Below are 12,444 nucleotides of genomic sequence, written 5' to 3'. Positions count from 1 at the left end.
AGAGTAGGCATAACACTGATACAGTGCTATGGATACAGTTACATGGAAACCAGAAAAGCATGAAAAAAGGAGACTGTTTCTGGGAAGCATGAACAGAGAGCATTTTTTCAGAGACTGAAGAAATCAATGAAGAGTAAAAATATATTAGGTGTTATCTGACCTCTGGACTATTCCTAAAGAACTCTGCTTCGTCTCTTGCACATAAGAGACTGCAAATTGCTGTCTGTAAGAGGGATTCAAGCTTTGGAAGCTTCCCAGCAGCTGTGCTGCCTGGTGTCCAGGGCAGGAATGCTGCCCTCTTTACAGGCAGGCCCTGTAACAGAACAACTCCACCCAACTCCAGAGCAGTCAGCAGGAGACTCCTGCAGCAGCCTGCATTTCTGCAGGGACACTACACATCACTGCTCTGGTCTGCTTTACTTGTGAAGTCTGTGTCCAGATCTCTGCCGTGAGCATTAGTCCGGCCTATGTTTGACGTGCAGCCCCTCTCCTGGGCGATCTCGCGTCCGTCTGGGTTCAGGGAAGGGACAATCACAATTCGTGTCCGGTCAATCAGCTGAGCAAAAGGGGAAACAGTACATAAAGTGCAATTAGTAGGGTTCATTCTCTGTACAGCTCATTTCCCTGGAGCTCACCCTAGGAACAGCAGTTTGAGGTTCCCATTCACTCCACGGATCGCACACCTCCCTATTACACACGGGATCACTGCAAGCCCCAAGCCAGGGTTAGCGAGACAAGTCCCTCCCAGTGAGTACTGCCATCTCAGGAAGGCTCAAGGTGGTCCCTTGCATTGGTCCCTCACCTTTGTAACAGCAGCGTTCTTCTTGTAGTTCATGCAAAGGAATTCTGCCAGTGTCAGGAGCAGCTCTGTCCCAACAGGAGCATTGCCATGAATACCAGCAACAAAGCGGATCTTGGGCTCCTCAGGCTCAGACTGGTTGGGCTTGTTGGAGATTTCAAGGGACCAGATCTGACGGAACTCGACACTCTGACCCAAACTGCCGAGAGATGAGAAATGGGAGTGTCAGCTCAGGAACAGAGCTGCAACTCTAGCCTGAGCTCAGGGAGAAATCCCACTGTGGAAAGGAATCTCCTTGAGGAGGCTGCAAAAGCAAGTGAAACACAACCACATCCTGAGGGCAGATTTGCAGCAGCACTGAACAGAATTCACCAGGAACATCAGTTTGAACAGCAGAACCTGTGGAAGAGCGTATCCAGGACACCCAGTGCTCCATACATCTCCATATAGCCCATGGGATCATGATAAATGTGGAACTGCTGGATACCTCTGTGCTGCCAATGGTGGTTTTTGGTTTGTTTGTGGGGTTGTTTTTTTTCCTTCAGACCAGGATACACCTGGACATCAAACTAATTTATCAAGCACCCAGTGTGGAGGATAAAAGAGGCCTGTTCCCAGTAATGCAGGAGCTGTTGCTACAGTCATGCCATTAAGCTGGCAAATTGAATGCAGGGAAAGCAGGGAACAGACTCAGGGCTGATGCAACTGCAGGGACAATAGAGGCTACAGATCAGCAAAGCAGCCTTGGCACCAGTGGGGACAGCACATGAGCACATTGTGCCTGGTGACAACAAGCAAATGAGGTCCTGGGACAAAGGGGTTTGTGCTTTCTAAAGCTGACAGAGGGTAAGGTTACAAAGGAAAGCAGAGGATGGCAGCAGCTGGTCTCCTGCAGGAGGGCAGAGACCTTGGCTCAGGGCAAGCTCACTCAAACATCTCACACTACTGAAATAAAATCTGGAGGCAGACAATGAAAAAAGGCCATCTGAGATTTTTAAGTCAAACCAGATCATTTTTGATGGGTGCTCTTTAGCAGGGTGGATGTCAGAAAGGATTTAGAAAAGAAATGGAGAGCATGGAACAGAGATATTTGCAGAAGCCTGGGATATCAACACTGGGAATACTGCCAGTCCCAGGCACACCCGAGGAACCAAGAGCACTCCAGGTTTAAGTCAACAGAATGATGTCTCAGGAAAAAGCACACAAATACAGTCCCTGCAGCCACTGCCCTGCCACCATGTCCTTACACAGGGGGCTCCCTCCATCTCAGGGAGCACAGGAAAGGGGAGGGATGAGCTCCCCCTCTGTGTTCACAGCTCACAATTGCACAACATCCCTACCCCAGGCTGCTGCTCAGGGAGGAGCTGAGCACTGCTGCTTTGTTTTCACCTGGTGAGATTTGTGATGTGTGGGTAGTTCAGATAGAGGCCTCGGAGGAACTCGGAGAGGTCCTTGTACGGGCGGTACCGATACGGAGCCACATCCCGGGAGGAGGTGAGCAGGAGCCGCTCCAGACCATTCTCAGCAGAGAGATCTTTGATCAGGGTCTCAAACTCCTTCTCGTTGGGGTTGCTGGTGTCTGGGGTGTTCAAGACCAGCACCTTTCCCTCCTCCACTTTGCTGTCTGTCCGTGAAAGAGTGAAGTTGACCTGCACCCCACCTTTGCTGCCAACTTCCACTATCTTAGTGACTGGATCATACCTGCCCAGGGAAAAGAAGGTACAAGGAAACATCAGGCATTTGAGATCTCAGACAACGGGCCATCCCTATCCTTACTACATGGGACTGCTATTGCTCTCCAGCCCTAAGTGAGAAGGGTAGAAACGAGGAGCAAGAGCAGTTCAAAAGGACATGGGAGCGGCAGGAGGACAGGGAACAGCTCAGGGCCCAACATGGCGTTGAGCTGCTTTTGGCTCAGGTGTTGCAGGGTTACGTGGCAGACTGGCAAGACAGCAAGTCAGGCTGCTTTAATACAGAGTTTTGGCAGCAGTTGAAGTGATGAAGTCATTTCTGTGGGCAGCTGCCTGGAAGAGAATTTCCCCTAAGGACACTGAGTTAGCCACTCCTTCACCAGATCACCTCCAAACGAGGGAAGACTGGCACTGTACACCAGAGCCAGGTGAGCAGTCTCTGACATCAGGGTAGCCTCACACTGCTCTCTCTGCAGAGGCCAGAGGGCAGGAGAAAGGCCCATTCCTACATCTGCTGTAGGCAGAGGGGATGGGATGCTCCTGACGGGGCAGTCAGTCACGCGCCATCTGCCCTCGTGCCGTGCTTGCTCACCCTCGGGCAGACGCTGTGATTTTGTACGTCCCCGGGACCAAGAGGCGCCAGTAGTCTCCGTCCTTGTAGGTGGTCACGGGGTGGTTGATGTCGGCCACGCTGATGGTGGCGTTGAGAATGCCCCTCTTGTCCACAGCATCCAGCACAAAGCCCCAGACGCCGAGATGAACCTGCACACAGACCCAAGCCCTGCTGAGAGACGGCCCTCACTGACACCCACACCCCACCACATCCCAGCCCGGGACTTCCAGCGTTCCCAGAGGAGCAAGATGTTCCAAAAGGGTTCAGGTTAGACTGGCCAGTAGCTGGCGTGGCCACAGATCATCTGATGAGTACAATGAGCAATTGTTTGGCTCAGGGTGCCAGCACAGCACTCTCTGCTCCACACCTTTGTTTGCACGCCCCAGGTGTGCAGCAGCCCTGGCTCAGGTAGGAACAGCATGTAAGGACCACTCCAGCCTAGGGAAAGCCAAAGTAGTGGTACATAAAAAGCCCACACCTGCATCACCTGGCGGCTATTTCCATACAGATTTTTGGTATGTTGAGAAGGAGGGGAGAGAAGGAGCTGTGACAGGTTCTGATGGGGATGATTTCTGCAGAGCAAGTACCTGGCCCGGCCGGGAAGCAGCACTTGCTTCAGCCCACAGATCAGCCTGTTCATTGTGGCATGTCTAAAACAAACCCCAGAAGCAGCTCACATGATTGCCTGAGGTCCAAGCATCCCACCTGTTTCATGAACTGCAGCAGCGATCGGCGGTTCTGGGCCCAGTACTTGGGCAGCTCCTCAGCTCTTGGGTATTTCACACAGCCCAGCTCAATGGTCAGCTCAAAGCAGTTTGTATGCAAGTAATTCCAGTCTTGCATCCCACCTACAACAGGAACGTAAAAAGAATTTTGACAAAGTCTTCTGAAGTATCACAGTTAAAACAAAATATCAGACAGTAGAGAAAGATGAAGTACAAACTTGAAGGGAAAAGGCTTTTACACAGGGCAGGATTCAAGCTTCAAAGGGATGCCAAAAGAGCAGACAAATAACCTTTTCTTGTAAATACCTTTCATGCTAATAAAGTGCTGTAAAATTTTATGAAACCATTTTGCTAATAGCTGGGAAAACTACACTATAAATTCCTTCCCCCAGGAATAACTTTATCGGGGTACATTATTTAAGAGGTTATAAAAGAAGCCCATTAATCTGGGCTGACCAATGCAGAGCTCCTGACTGATCAGACTAAATTATTTAAGCTGCACATGTATTAACTTGGAGACAAAGTGCAGGAGATTTAATGTGTACTTTACCTGGAACATTGTACCACTGAGCCCCATTAGTGATGCCATGTGGGAAGTACTCAGTGGGGTACATATCCTTACAAGGGCTTCCCTGGTACATCTGTGCATTTTCCTATAAAACAAGATGCAACATGTGAAGCTGAGTCTGCACTCCACAGCCACTGGCACTTTTGTTCTACCATGAGTCACATGCTTGGTGTTACCAAACAGAGGTTCACGTAGAGGTGTGTCTGTATGGCTGCAGCACCAACTGCATCCACACCCAAACACTACCCAGAGATATCCCTGCCCTCCTCCCAGCCAGTTAACAGCATTTTCCAACACCCTTCAACGTGTTGTTCCCTGAGCCTGCACAGAGCTCTCCTCCCTCAGTGCCCGCAGACGGAGCATGCTGGACATCACTCATGGAACAAGAGTCTCCTGTGGGACCTTTCTGCTGTGCCTGCAACACCAGGCACCCACAGTACCTGTGCCCACCTGTACCAGCTGCTCAGGAGGGTCCCTGGAGTTCACCCCTCAGGATGATCCTGTTAGAGCCTTACCCTGGAGTAGGCAAGTGCCAGCTTCTGGAACACAGCATCGTCTGGGGATTTACTGTATATGGCTATTCCTTGCTCATCATCATCGAAGGGGTAATTAACCACCAGAGAACCTGCAGGCAAAACAAGCTTTGGCTCATACTTGTGTGCTTTCCCAGTCTTCCTCAGCATAGTAAGGGAAATTATTCTCCAGTAAGTGCCAAGTCTTCTGTTTCTCAGGACTTGGCATCAAACAAAGCATTAAGCCCAGTGGATAGAAAAGACAACAGAAGCACAGGAAGAGATAACACCACATCTAGATGGGAAGGTGAACCAAAGCCACGACACATCAAAGCTTTGGCTCCTACACAAAGGAGGGCTGAGCACAACCACATAATAATTGCTTTCACAGGGAAGTGAAAGCAAGGGGAGGAATTTCCTAGAACATACATGATGCTTTTGACCCAAATGATGCAGTTTTTCAGCCTTCTGGAGTTTGTTACCGAAGGTTTTCCCTATGGAAGCTGTACTGATAGCACCATGAAGCCCTCGACACCACTGCTGCTGGAGACCTGCCAGCCCCCTCATCCCCACACACAGTACTTCTGCACTCCAAACAAAACATGCTGGCAACAAAGAAACCACCTGCAAGTTACCACAGCTACAAGCCAGCAGACAAACTGTCTAGGGAATAAGCTGTAATACACAGAGACTTAATTTAGATTATTCCAAAAAAGATAATTAAATTACAGCAAATTTCATAGTTCCGCCATGCAATTCAAGGCATGGAACCCTCAGGATTGCATTCACTTTATAAACATTGTGAAGCCTTTAACAGCCACAGCTCTACATCCCATTCCAGACCAGCTGCTGAGCAAGTGCTGACAAGAGTCCATCCCCATCTGCCATGATCATTCCCATCTGCTCCCTTCAGAGAAGTGGTTGGGATCTTCCCAGCAGCCTCTTCAACTCCCCACAAACATGTTTGGGGACATGGTTTTTCACCCTGTGTTTCCACCTTCTCCTCCATCTTGCAGCAGGAGAGCTCCTCAGTGCACACCTAGAACACTGTGGAGATATCCCTGCAAACTCCCATCCCACAAACCCCAGCACAGAGGAAGGAGCTCGGATTGGTCGTGGTACCTCCATGCAAGTTTGCCGAGAGCACAAACGGGTAAGACTTCAACCAGGCCATGACAGCAAGAGTTTCTGGCTGTGGAGGGTCTGTCACGTGGACAAACTGATCTGGGAAGTTCCGGTTCAGGTCATAGTTGTTGCTGTTGTTTCTGCCAACGGTACCTCCTTTGTCTCCTGAAAATTAAACACAAGTTCAAGCTCGTGCCTAGTGAAGCTCCCACTTCAGCACAGAGGCTTCACCGAGAGAGGGGCACCCACAGTCTCCTTCAGGGAGTGACCTGCTCTGCACAGCAGTGCCTGGGGGCCCTTCCAGTGGATGTTTGCTCAGGCTCTCAGTGCCACTGACACCTCAGCCAGCAGAGAGGCACCGAACCATGAACAATCTCTGCAGCCGGATGTCGCGACCACAGAAACCGCAGAGCTCCCCTTCTCAAACCAGCTGGACAAGTTCTGTGTTAGACCCGAGCAGAGCTCTGCTTCCAGAAAGTGATTCTGTGGACAGACTTTGTTCCACCAATCTGCAAGAGCCACGTAGTTTTAAGACTTCCCTGAAGGATGTTTTTGCCAATTTCAACCTCATGGTAAAAGTCTACGTTATCCATGGACAAGTGCTCTGCAGACAGCCTGGCTCCCACAGCACATTTACTGAGAGAATGGACCAAAGCAACAGCAAGGCAAGAGCTGCGTCAAAGAAATGTCTTTTTTTAAAATAAGCCCTGGATTACCATAAGGGGGCCCAAAGAGGGACAGCATATAGCTCTGTTGAAGCATAAGAGCTCTCTCCAACAGCTTCCAGCATCCATCAAGCACCTACATCCTGCAGTGTGTGTCCACCCACTCATCCCACAGCACCAAGTCCCTTCCCAGCCTCCCTGTGCAGAGAGCACATCTGCTCCAGCACAGCTTCCAGATTTCCCAGAGGTGCCGTGAACCCAAAAGGCTTATTCTCAGAGCTAGAAACCCCACAGATATTTCAGCACAGACAGCAATACCTTCCTGGGATCTCTCATAGCCATCAGGGTTCATAGACGGCATGATGTGGATCCGTGTGCTCTGGACCAACTCAGTCACTTCAGGATCTGTACCAAAGTTCTTGCAGAGGTACTCGATGAGGTTCAGGAGAAGCTCTCGCCCCACAACCTCATTCCCATGCATGTTCCCGATGTACTTGAACTCCGGCTCACCTGCAGACACACGGTGACACCAAAGAGACAATTACAGCCACTACATTACAGCCTGGAGACACCTCACCAACCAGAGCATTGCTCTTGCAGGTTTTGCTGCAGGGTATTTACCTAAAATTTACCCTTCTGCTCCCACACCACCAAAAAGAACAATGTCTTAGGGAAGCCCCGTGCTCCTTCTGTCCCCAGAGCTTCATGACCAGCACAGATGTCCCCAGCAATGCTCTTTAACACACAAGTCCCACCCACTGCACTTGCACTTTTTACACAGGATATGTAAGGAGCAGCTCAAACTCTATTGAGACAGGGGCCAGCTCTACTCTCATTTCTGCTCTGCCCACACTTTCCCACACAAGGGGTCTGTCACTTGCATTTGTGCCTCGCTGCAAAGGATTTCCCACATCACCTGCTTCGTGGACGCCGGGGTTGTCAGAGATCTCCATCACGTAGAGCTCCCGCAGCTCCGCGGACTTGCCGACAGAGTAGAGCCGGGTTATGTTGGGATACTCGTTGGCATAACGCCGCAGGAAGATCTCCATGTCCGAGAAGTGATGGTGGCGAAAGTCCACGGGCTGGATGGGTTCATGGAGAGAGGTTGGATTTGGGGCCTCTGCCTGCACAGGGGTGGGGGTGATGGTAGTGGCAGGAGCCGGTGCCGTCATGAACTGTGTGACATTAAGAGCTGGTGGCATCACAGTTGGCTGCAAGGAGAAATTCACTTCTGTTGCATCTCCCTCCTTCACCTCGACGTTCTCTTTGGTCACTGGTGTGTAACTGTGAAAAAAACAACTGGCTTCAGCAAGGAGGCTCTGCAAACAGAGGGAAAAAAACCCCTGCAGTCCCTCCACCCCACCAGCCGAAACACACTGGGATATTAAAGACCTTGTGAGAGATTCACCAGGAACAAGCTGATGGGACATATCCCACTACCACTGAACCCAGCTTCACTGCTGTCCTTGCTGTGTCAGAGGCATGAGTTCCTGTTTACAGGCTCAGCAGGGAGGTGTATCACAGAACTAGCCAAGAGGCAAGTTACACATTCACACCCAGGCTTGGGACAACACAAACTCCTACTGGGGTGACCCTACTCCGCTTTCTCCCTTTGCACAAAAGTAAGATGCAGTTTGATATAAGCAGTCAAACAAAGGTGACAAAAATTCTGTGTATTCAACAGCACCCCCCTGCAACAGGGCACAGGGTGAGCAAACACAGCTGCAGCTCTGAGCTGGAGTCCTTTACAGTCAAGCCCCTTAAACACATAAGGTGCTTTGGGGGAGGAAAACAAGTGAAGGAAGAGGAGCAGTTGGCAGTGTGGACACAGGCTGCCACAGAGACATTACCCCATGACAACTGCAGTCACGTTGTAGGTCCCAGGCACAAGCAGTCGGTGGTAATCCCCATATTTGCCCGCTGTGATGTTGTGAGCGATACCGGCAACAGCGATGGTCGCGTTGTCCAGGCCAACTCCAGTGATTGCATCCTTGACAAAGCCTTTCACACCAATGTGGACCTGAGGAAAAAAATGCAAGGGCCTGGCTGACAACAGACAACATCAGGGGAACCGTGTCCTCGGCCAGCACCCATCGGTCCCTGTAACACTGCACCCCACAAGGCCCTTCTCAGCAGAGCTCTGCTATTGTGGGGGTTGTGGGAGCTGTGGCAGGACCACAGAGATACACAACAGCTTTGTAGCCACCGACCTCCACACAACAGCTGCTGCAGCTGTGTTACCTCACACAGCAAACAAAGCCACAGGAGCACCCGAGCACTGTGCTCCCAGCCCATCACAGGTACACGGGTTTCCCAGCTGCTGCCCCCACGCCCATCCCAGCCCACACTTACCTTCTCAATGAAAGAAAGGAGAGATTCCCTGTTGTTCTCCCACTCCTTCTGAAGCTCAGAGGTTGGAGGATATTTGCAGCAAGACAGCTCCAACGTGATCTCAAAGCAGTTGGCCCACACGTAGTTGTAATCCTGCATCCCACCTGAGAAAGGGAGGCAGAGACATGTCCCAAGGGTAATGCACAGACATCCCACCACGGGATGCACATTTCTCCTTGTCCTTCAGCCCCCCTCAGCCTCTCCCCAGGATGCTGCCCCAGCTCCAGAGGGAGCAACCTAAGGAGAAAAATCAGGTCAGATTATCATGACAGCCAGGGAAGATCGAGCTCCATTTCTCCCAATAACCAGCACACAGGGCCACAGGTCAAAGTGACAGTCCCTTTGGTCTCACTGCTCCATCAGCTGAGCCTGGCAACATAGCATTGGAAATTCATATGGATTCATTTTACATTTCCAGACACAACAAACCCAGTATGCCAGGGCAGGCACACCAGACTCTGAACATTCCCACTGCTGAGTCCTTCACTGCGCATTCCAAAACACCAACATATTTGTGAGGTCTGCCTGCAGGAGAAGTTACTTCACCCGAAATGAGCTTGAGGTCTCTGATACAAAAGAACATAATGGACTATCAACTTGGGAGATGTCAGCTCAAATCTGCATGCTGAAATCACTTTAAAGGACCACAAGATTGATCTCCCAAAAGCCTCTTAGCAAAACTCCAGACAAGATGAGAGCAATGCTTCCCCTTCTCTACTTCCTCAGCTGCAATTTTCCTCCAACTCCTTATTAGAAGATCTGCATTTACTTGATATTTAGAGCAGCCCTGGCAGAAAGTCTGACAAGGTCTGACATGGTCAGAGTGTGCAGAGAACTGCAGTAAGTCCCCTTCAGGAAACTCTTCTCAGTTTGGGAAGGCAGCAGTGCCTCCCTCATTGCCGACCTGGCTGCAACCCCACAGCAGCCAGGTCCTGCAAGAGGAGTACAGGACAGATTTATGCACCTGAGAAAGGCTGAGAAACTTGTTCTTGGCCAAGTCACCAGCTTCCTCCCACATTTCCTCTTTAGGGCAGCAGTCTCAAATCAATTTAAGGATGTTGCAGCACCTGGAGACAGTTTGTTAGCTTAGCGCTAAACCAGCCAAACCTCTGTGAGCACCACGAAACAGGAGTGCACGGAGCTGTTTCCCTGTGTTAAGTTCACCTTGTTATCCTCACCCTTCAGAGAAACCACAGGCACTGCTACGAATCAAAAAGGTCACCTTGTCCCAGCAAGTGTCCTGACCCCATTTGCTGAAGCTTACATCCAACCCTCAGCAAGCAAACCTGTTCCTCAAACAGGAATGAATCATGTACTGGCAGGACCCAAGGTCTACAGGTATCACCACTCATGATCTGGAGCCCAGACCTGAGCATGCTGCTGGACACTGCAAGTGTTCAGCCCTCTAAACATTTATGGGAGCTTTCAACAGCAAAAAGGACATTCCAAAACCACCACAAGTCTGTGAAACAGGTTTCAGAGTCAGCCTGACAAATCCCACCACATGACTGTAGCCAGACGTCATGACCACATGAGAGGATTGTTCCCACCACCCACTCAGGCAGTTGGGTCAGTAGGAAAGACACCCCACACTACGTTTTATGCGTGCTGATGATGTCTTCTGGGTTACACAACCTTATCCAGTTACAACCCAGTCAGACTGGCCTGTCAGACTGCAACCACTGAGCCCAGAGACCTCCATACCCCAATAGAACAACTCCCAGTGTCAGCTGGACACAGCAGCCTGGGCAATGGGCCTCTTCTGGATGAGTTGAGGAAGTCAAACTGGCTCTCAGAAGCCCATCTCTCAGGGAACAGCTATACATTTTGTCCACAGGAGGCAGATGCCAAGTCCAGGAGAAGGAAAGCAGAAGGCCTGTGGCAGGTGTCCTGCAGAACCCCAGCAGGCAGGTCTGTGAGAAATGCAGGCTCTGTACTCCCATCCTCAGCCTGGGCCACCGAAGTGCTACGTTAGTGCTGTGCCAACAAACCTCACTTGCTTTGTCTGAGCAGTTTCCTAATCATTCCCAAGCCCCTTCACAAGCGAGGGACCCTCTGTGGTACCGGTCAATTAACTGCCCAGAACGGATCAATATCCCAGTGCAAATGCATTACCTGGCACTGGCAGAGCCTGTGTTGATGCACAGCCAAGAAAAGCCATCGGCAGCACTCTGCCAAGCAGGGGAGGCTCACAGCACGTGTGACGGCCCAAAAAGTCAGGGACCACCGCTCTGAATTCAACAGCCCCACTGCAGTCCAGTAAAGCAGGGAGGAACTGACAGCATGAAGTAGGATTTAGAACAGACCCCTGGGAAGATTTGCAGGATGGTACCACAACAAAGATGTCCCAGTTCCTCTCAGTTCCCCTGGGAGTCTGCTGCTAAGGGAACGTGAAGCTTTTATTGTAACAAATTAAATGTCACTGGCGGCCAGAAGGAGAGCACTGCAGCTCCTGCACGGGCTGACAGCAAAACAGGAAGAGACTTTTCTGTCCAGCACGAGGGGCCAGAAAGTGTTTGAGGGCTTTATAACTCTCCAACTCAGTTCAAGGGGTTAGAGAAACAAGGCCTGTGAATCTGATCCCCCCTCAGCTCTGTTCAGCTCCTGTTACCGGGCTCAGAACAACAAAGCACACCAGGCTCCTCTCTCGCCAGTAAACACCACACGAGTGAAACAATTTGCCAGCCCATAACCATCTGCTCATAGCAGGATGCTAATGCATTTGAAAACATCCATACGTAAACCAGAGCCATTATGAAACATATTTAGTGCTTCATCTGCCATTCAAGCAAATTTAGGACAGATGCTCACCCATAATAGAGCAGCAATGGACTAAATTAGAGCTTGCTACACCGATTTTGGTAAAACTGTCTCTTGGAGAAAGTAGTCCACTGCATTCTTGAAAATTTGGATTGCATCCATTGCACATATTTGGCCTTCACATGGCTCTATTGCAGAGCAGGACAGTTATTTTTACAGCATGTGGAATTACGTATTTTCCCCACATACCATCTGCACAACCTCTCTTGGCTCTGCAGAGATCTGGAGGGGTAAAGAGAGACCTGTGCTCAGGCAGGAGTAGAGCAGAAAAAACACACTTGAAGCAGAGAACTGTCAGACTAGAGGACAGCACTTCTACTCTGCTTGAGTAATAGCTGGGATAACCTGATGGATTTATTTCAGCACTTTTAATCACAGAGTGTCTTTTAGCAAAGACACTGCAAAAAGCTGGGGTTTTTTTAACACTGCAAAAAGTTCCAGCCTCCCCATGAAGCACTATACCCATGCTGTCAGTGAGGAAAGAAAAGGGAAAATGAGCAGCTTAGTGTCACAGCAAGCCAGCCCCTGGCTAGCA

General features: G+C 50.3%; 1 protein-coding gene across 5 annotated transcripts in view; it reads right to left on the bottom strand.

The window, feature by feature from the left end:
* The window catches only part of CPD (carboxypeptidase D), a 38,001-nt gene that overhangs the window by 5,980 nt on the left and 19,577 nt on the right, over nt 1-12,444 (bottom strand). For 4 of the 5 annotated variants that reach the window (XM_032707217.1, XM_032707216.1, XM_032707218.1 and 1 more), the window contains 12 exons: nt 9,051-9,193; nt 8,549-8,718; nt 7,615-7,982; nt 7,017-7,208; nt 6,031-6,198; nt 4,912-5,021; nt 4,379-4,481; nt 3,809-3,951; nt 3,083-3,252; nt 2,189-2,500; nt 803-998; nt 400-556 (listed from right to left, as the gene is read on the bottom strand). In XM_032707217.1, the coding sequence (XP_032563108.1) occupies nt 400-556; nt 803-998; nt 2,189-2,500; nt 3,083-3,252; nt 3,809-3,951; nt 4,379-4,481; nt 4,912-5,021; nt 6,031-6,198; nt 7,017-7,208; nt 7,615-7,982; nt 8,549-8,718; nt 9,051-9,193 (2,232 nt within the window). The remainder of the gene's footprint in view (nt 1-399; nt 557-802; nt 999-2,188; nt 2,501-3,082; nt 3,253-3,808; nt 3,952-4,378; nt 4,482-4,911; nt 5,022-6,030; nt 6,199-7,016; nt 7,209-7,614; nt 7,983-8,548; nt 8,719-9,050; nt 9,194-12,444) is intronic. The other variant, XM_032707215.1, reaches the window with a different exon arrangement.

The sequence above is a fragment of the Chiroxiphia lanceolata genome, chromosome 20 (assembly GCF_009829145.1).
Source record: "Chiroxiphia lanceolata isolate bChiLan1 chromosome 20, bChiLan1.pri, whole genome shotgun sequence".
In the NCBI taxonomy this organism is placed as follows: Eukaryota; Metazoa; Chordata; class Aves; order Passeriformes; family Pipridae; genus Chiroxiphia; species Chiroxiphia lanceolata.
Note: the sequence above shows the minus strand (reverse complement) of the source record. Positions and strands in the feature narration are given on the sequence as shown.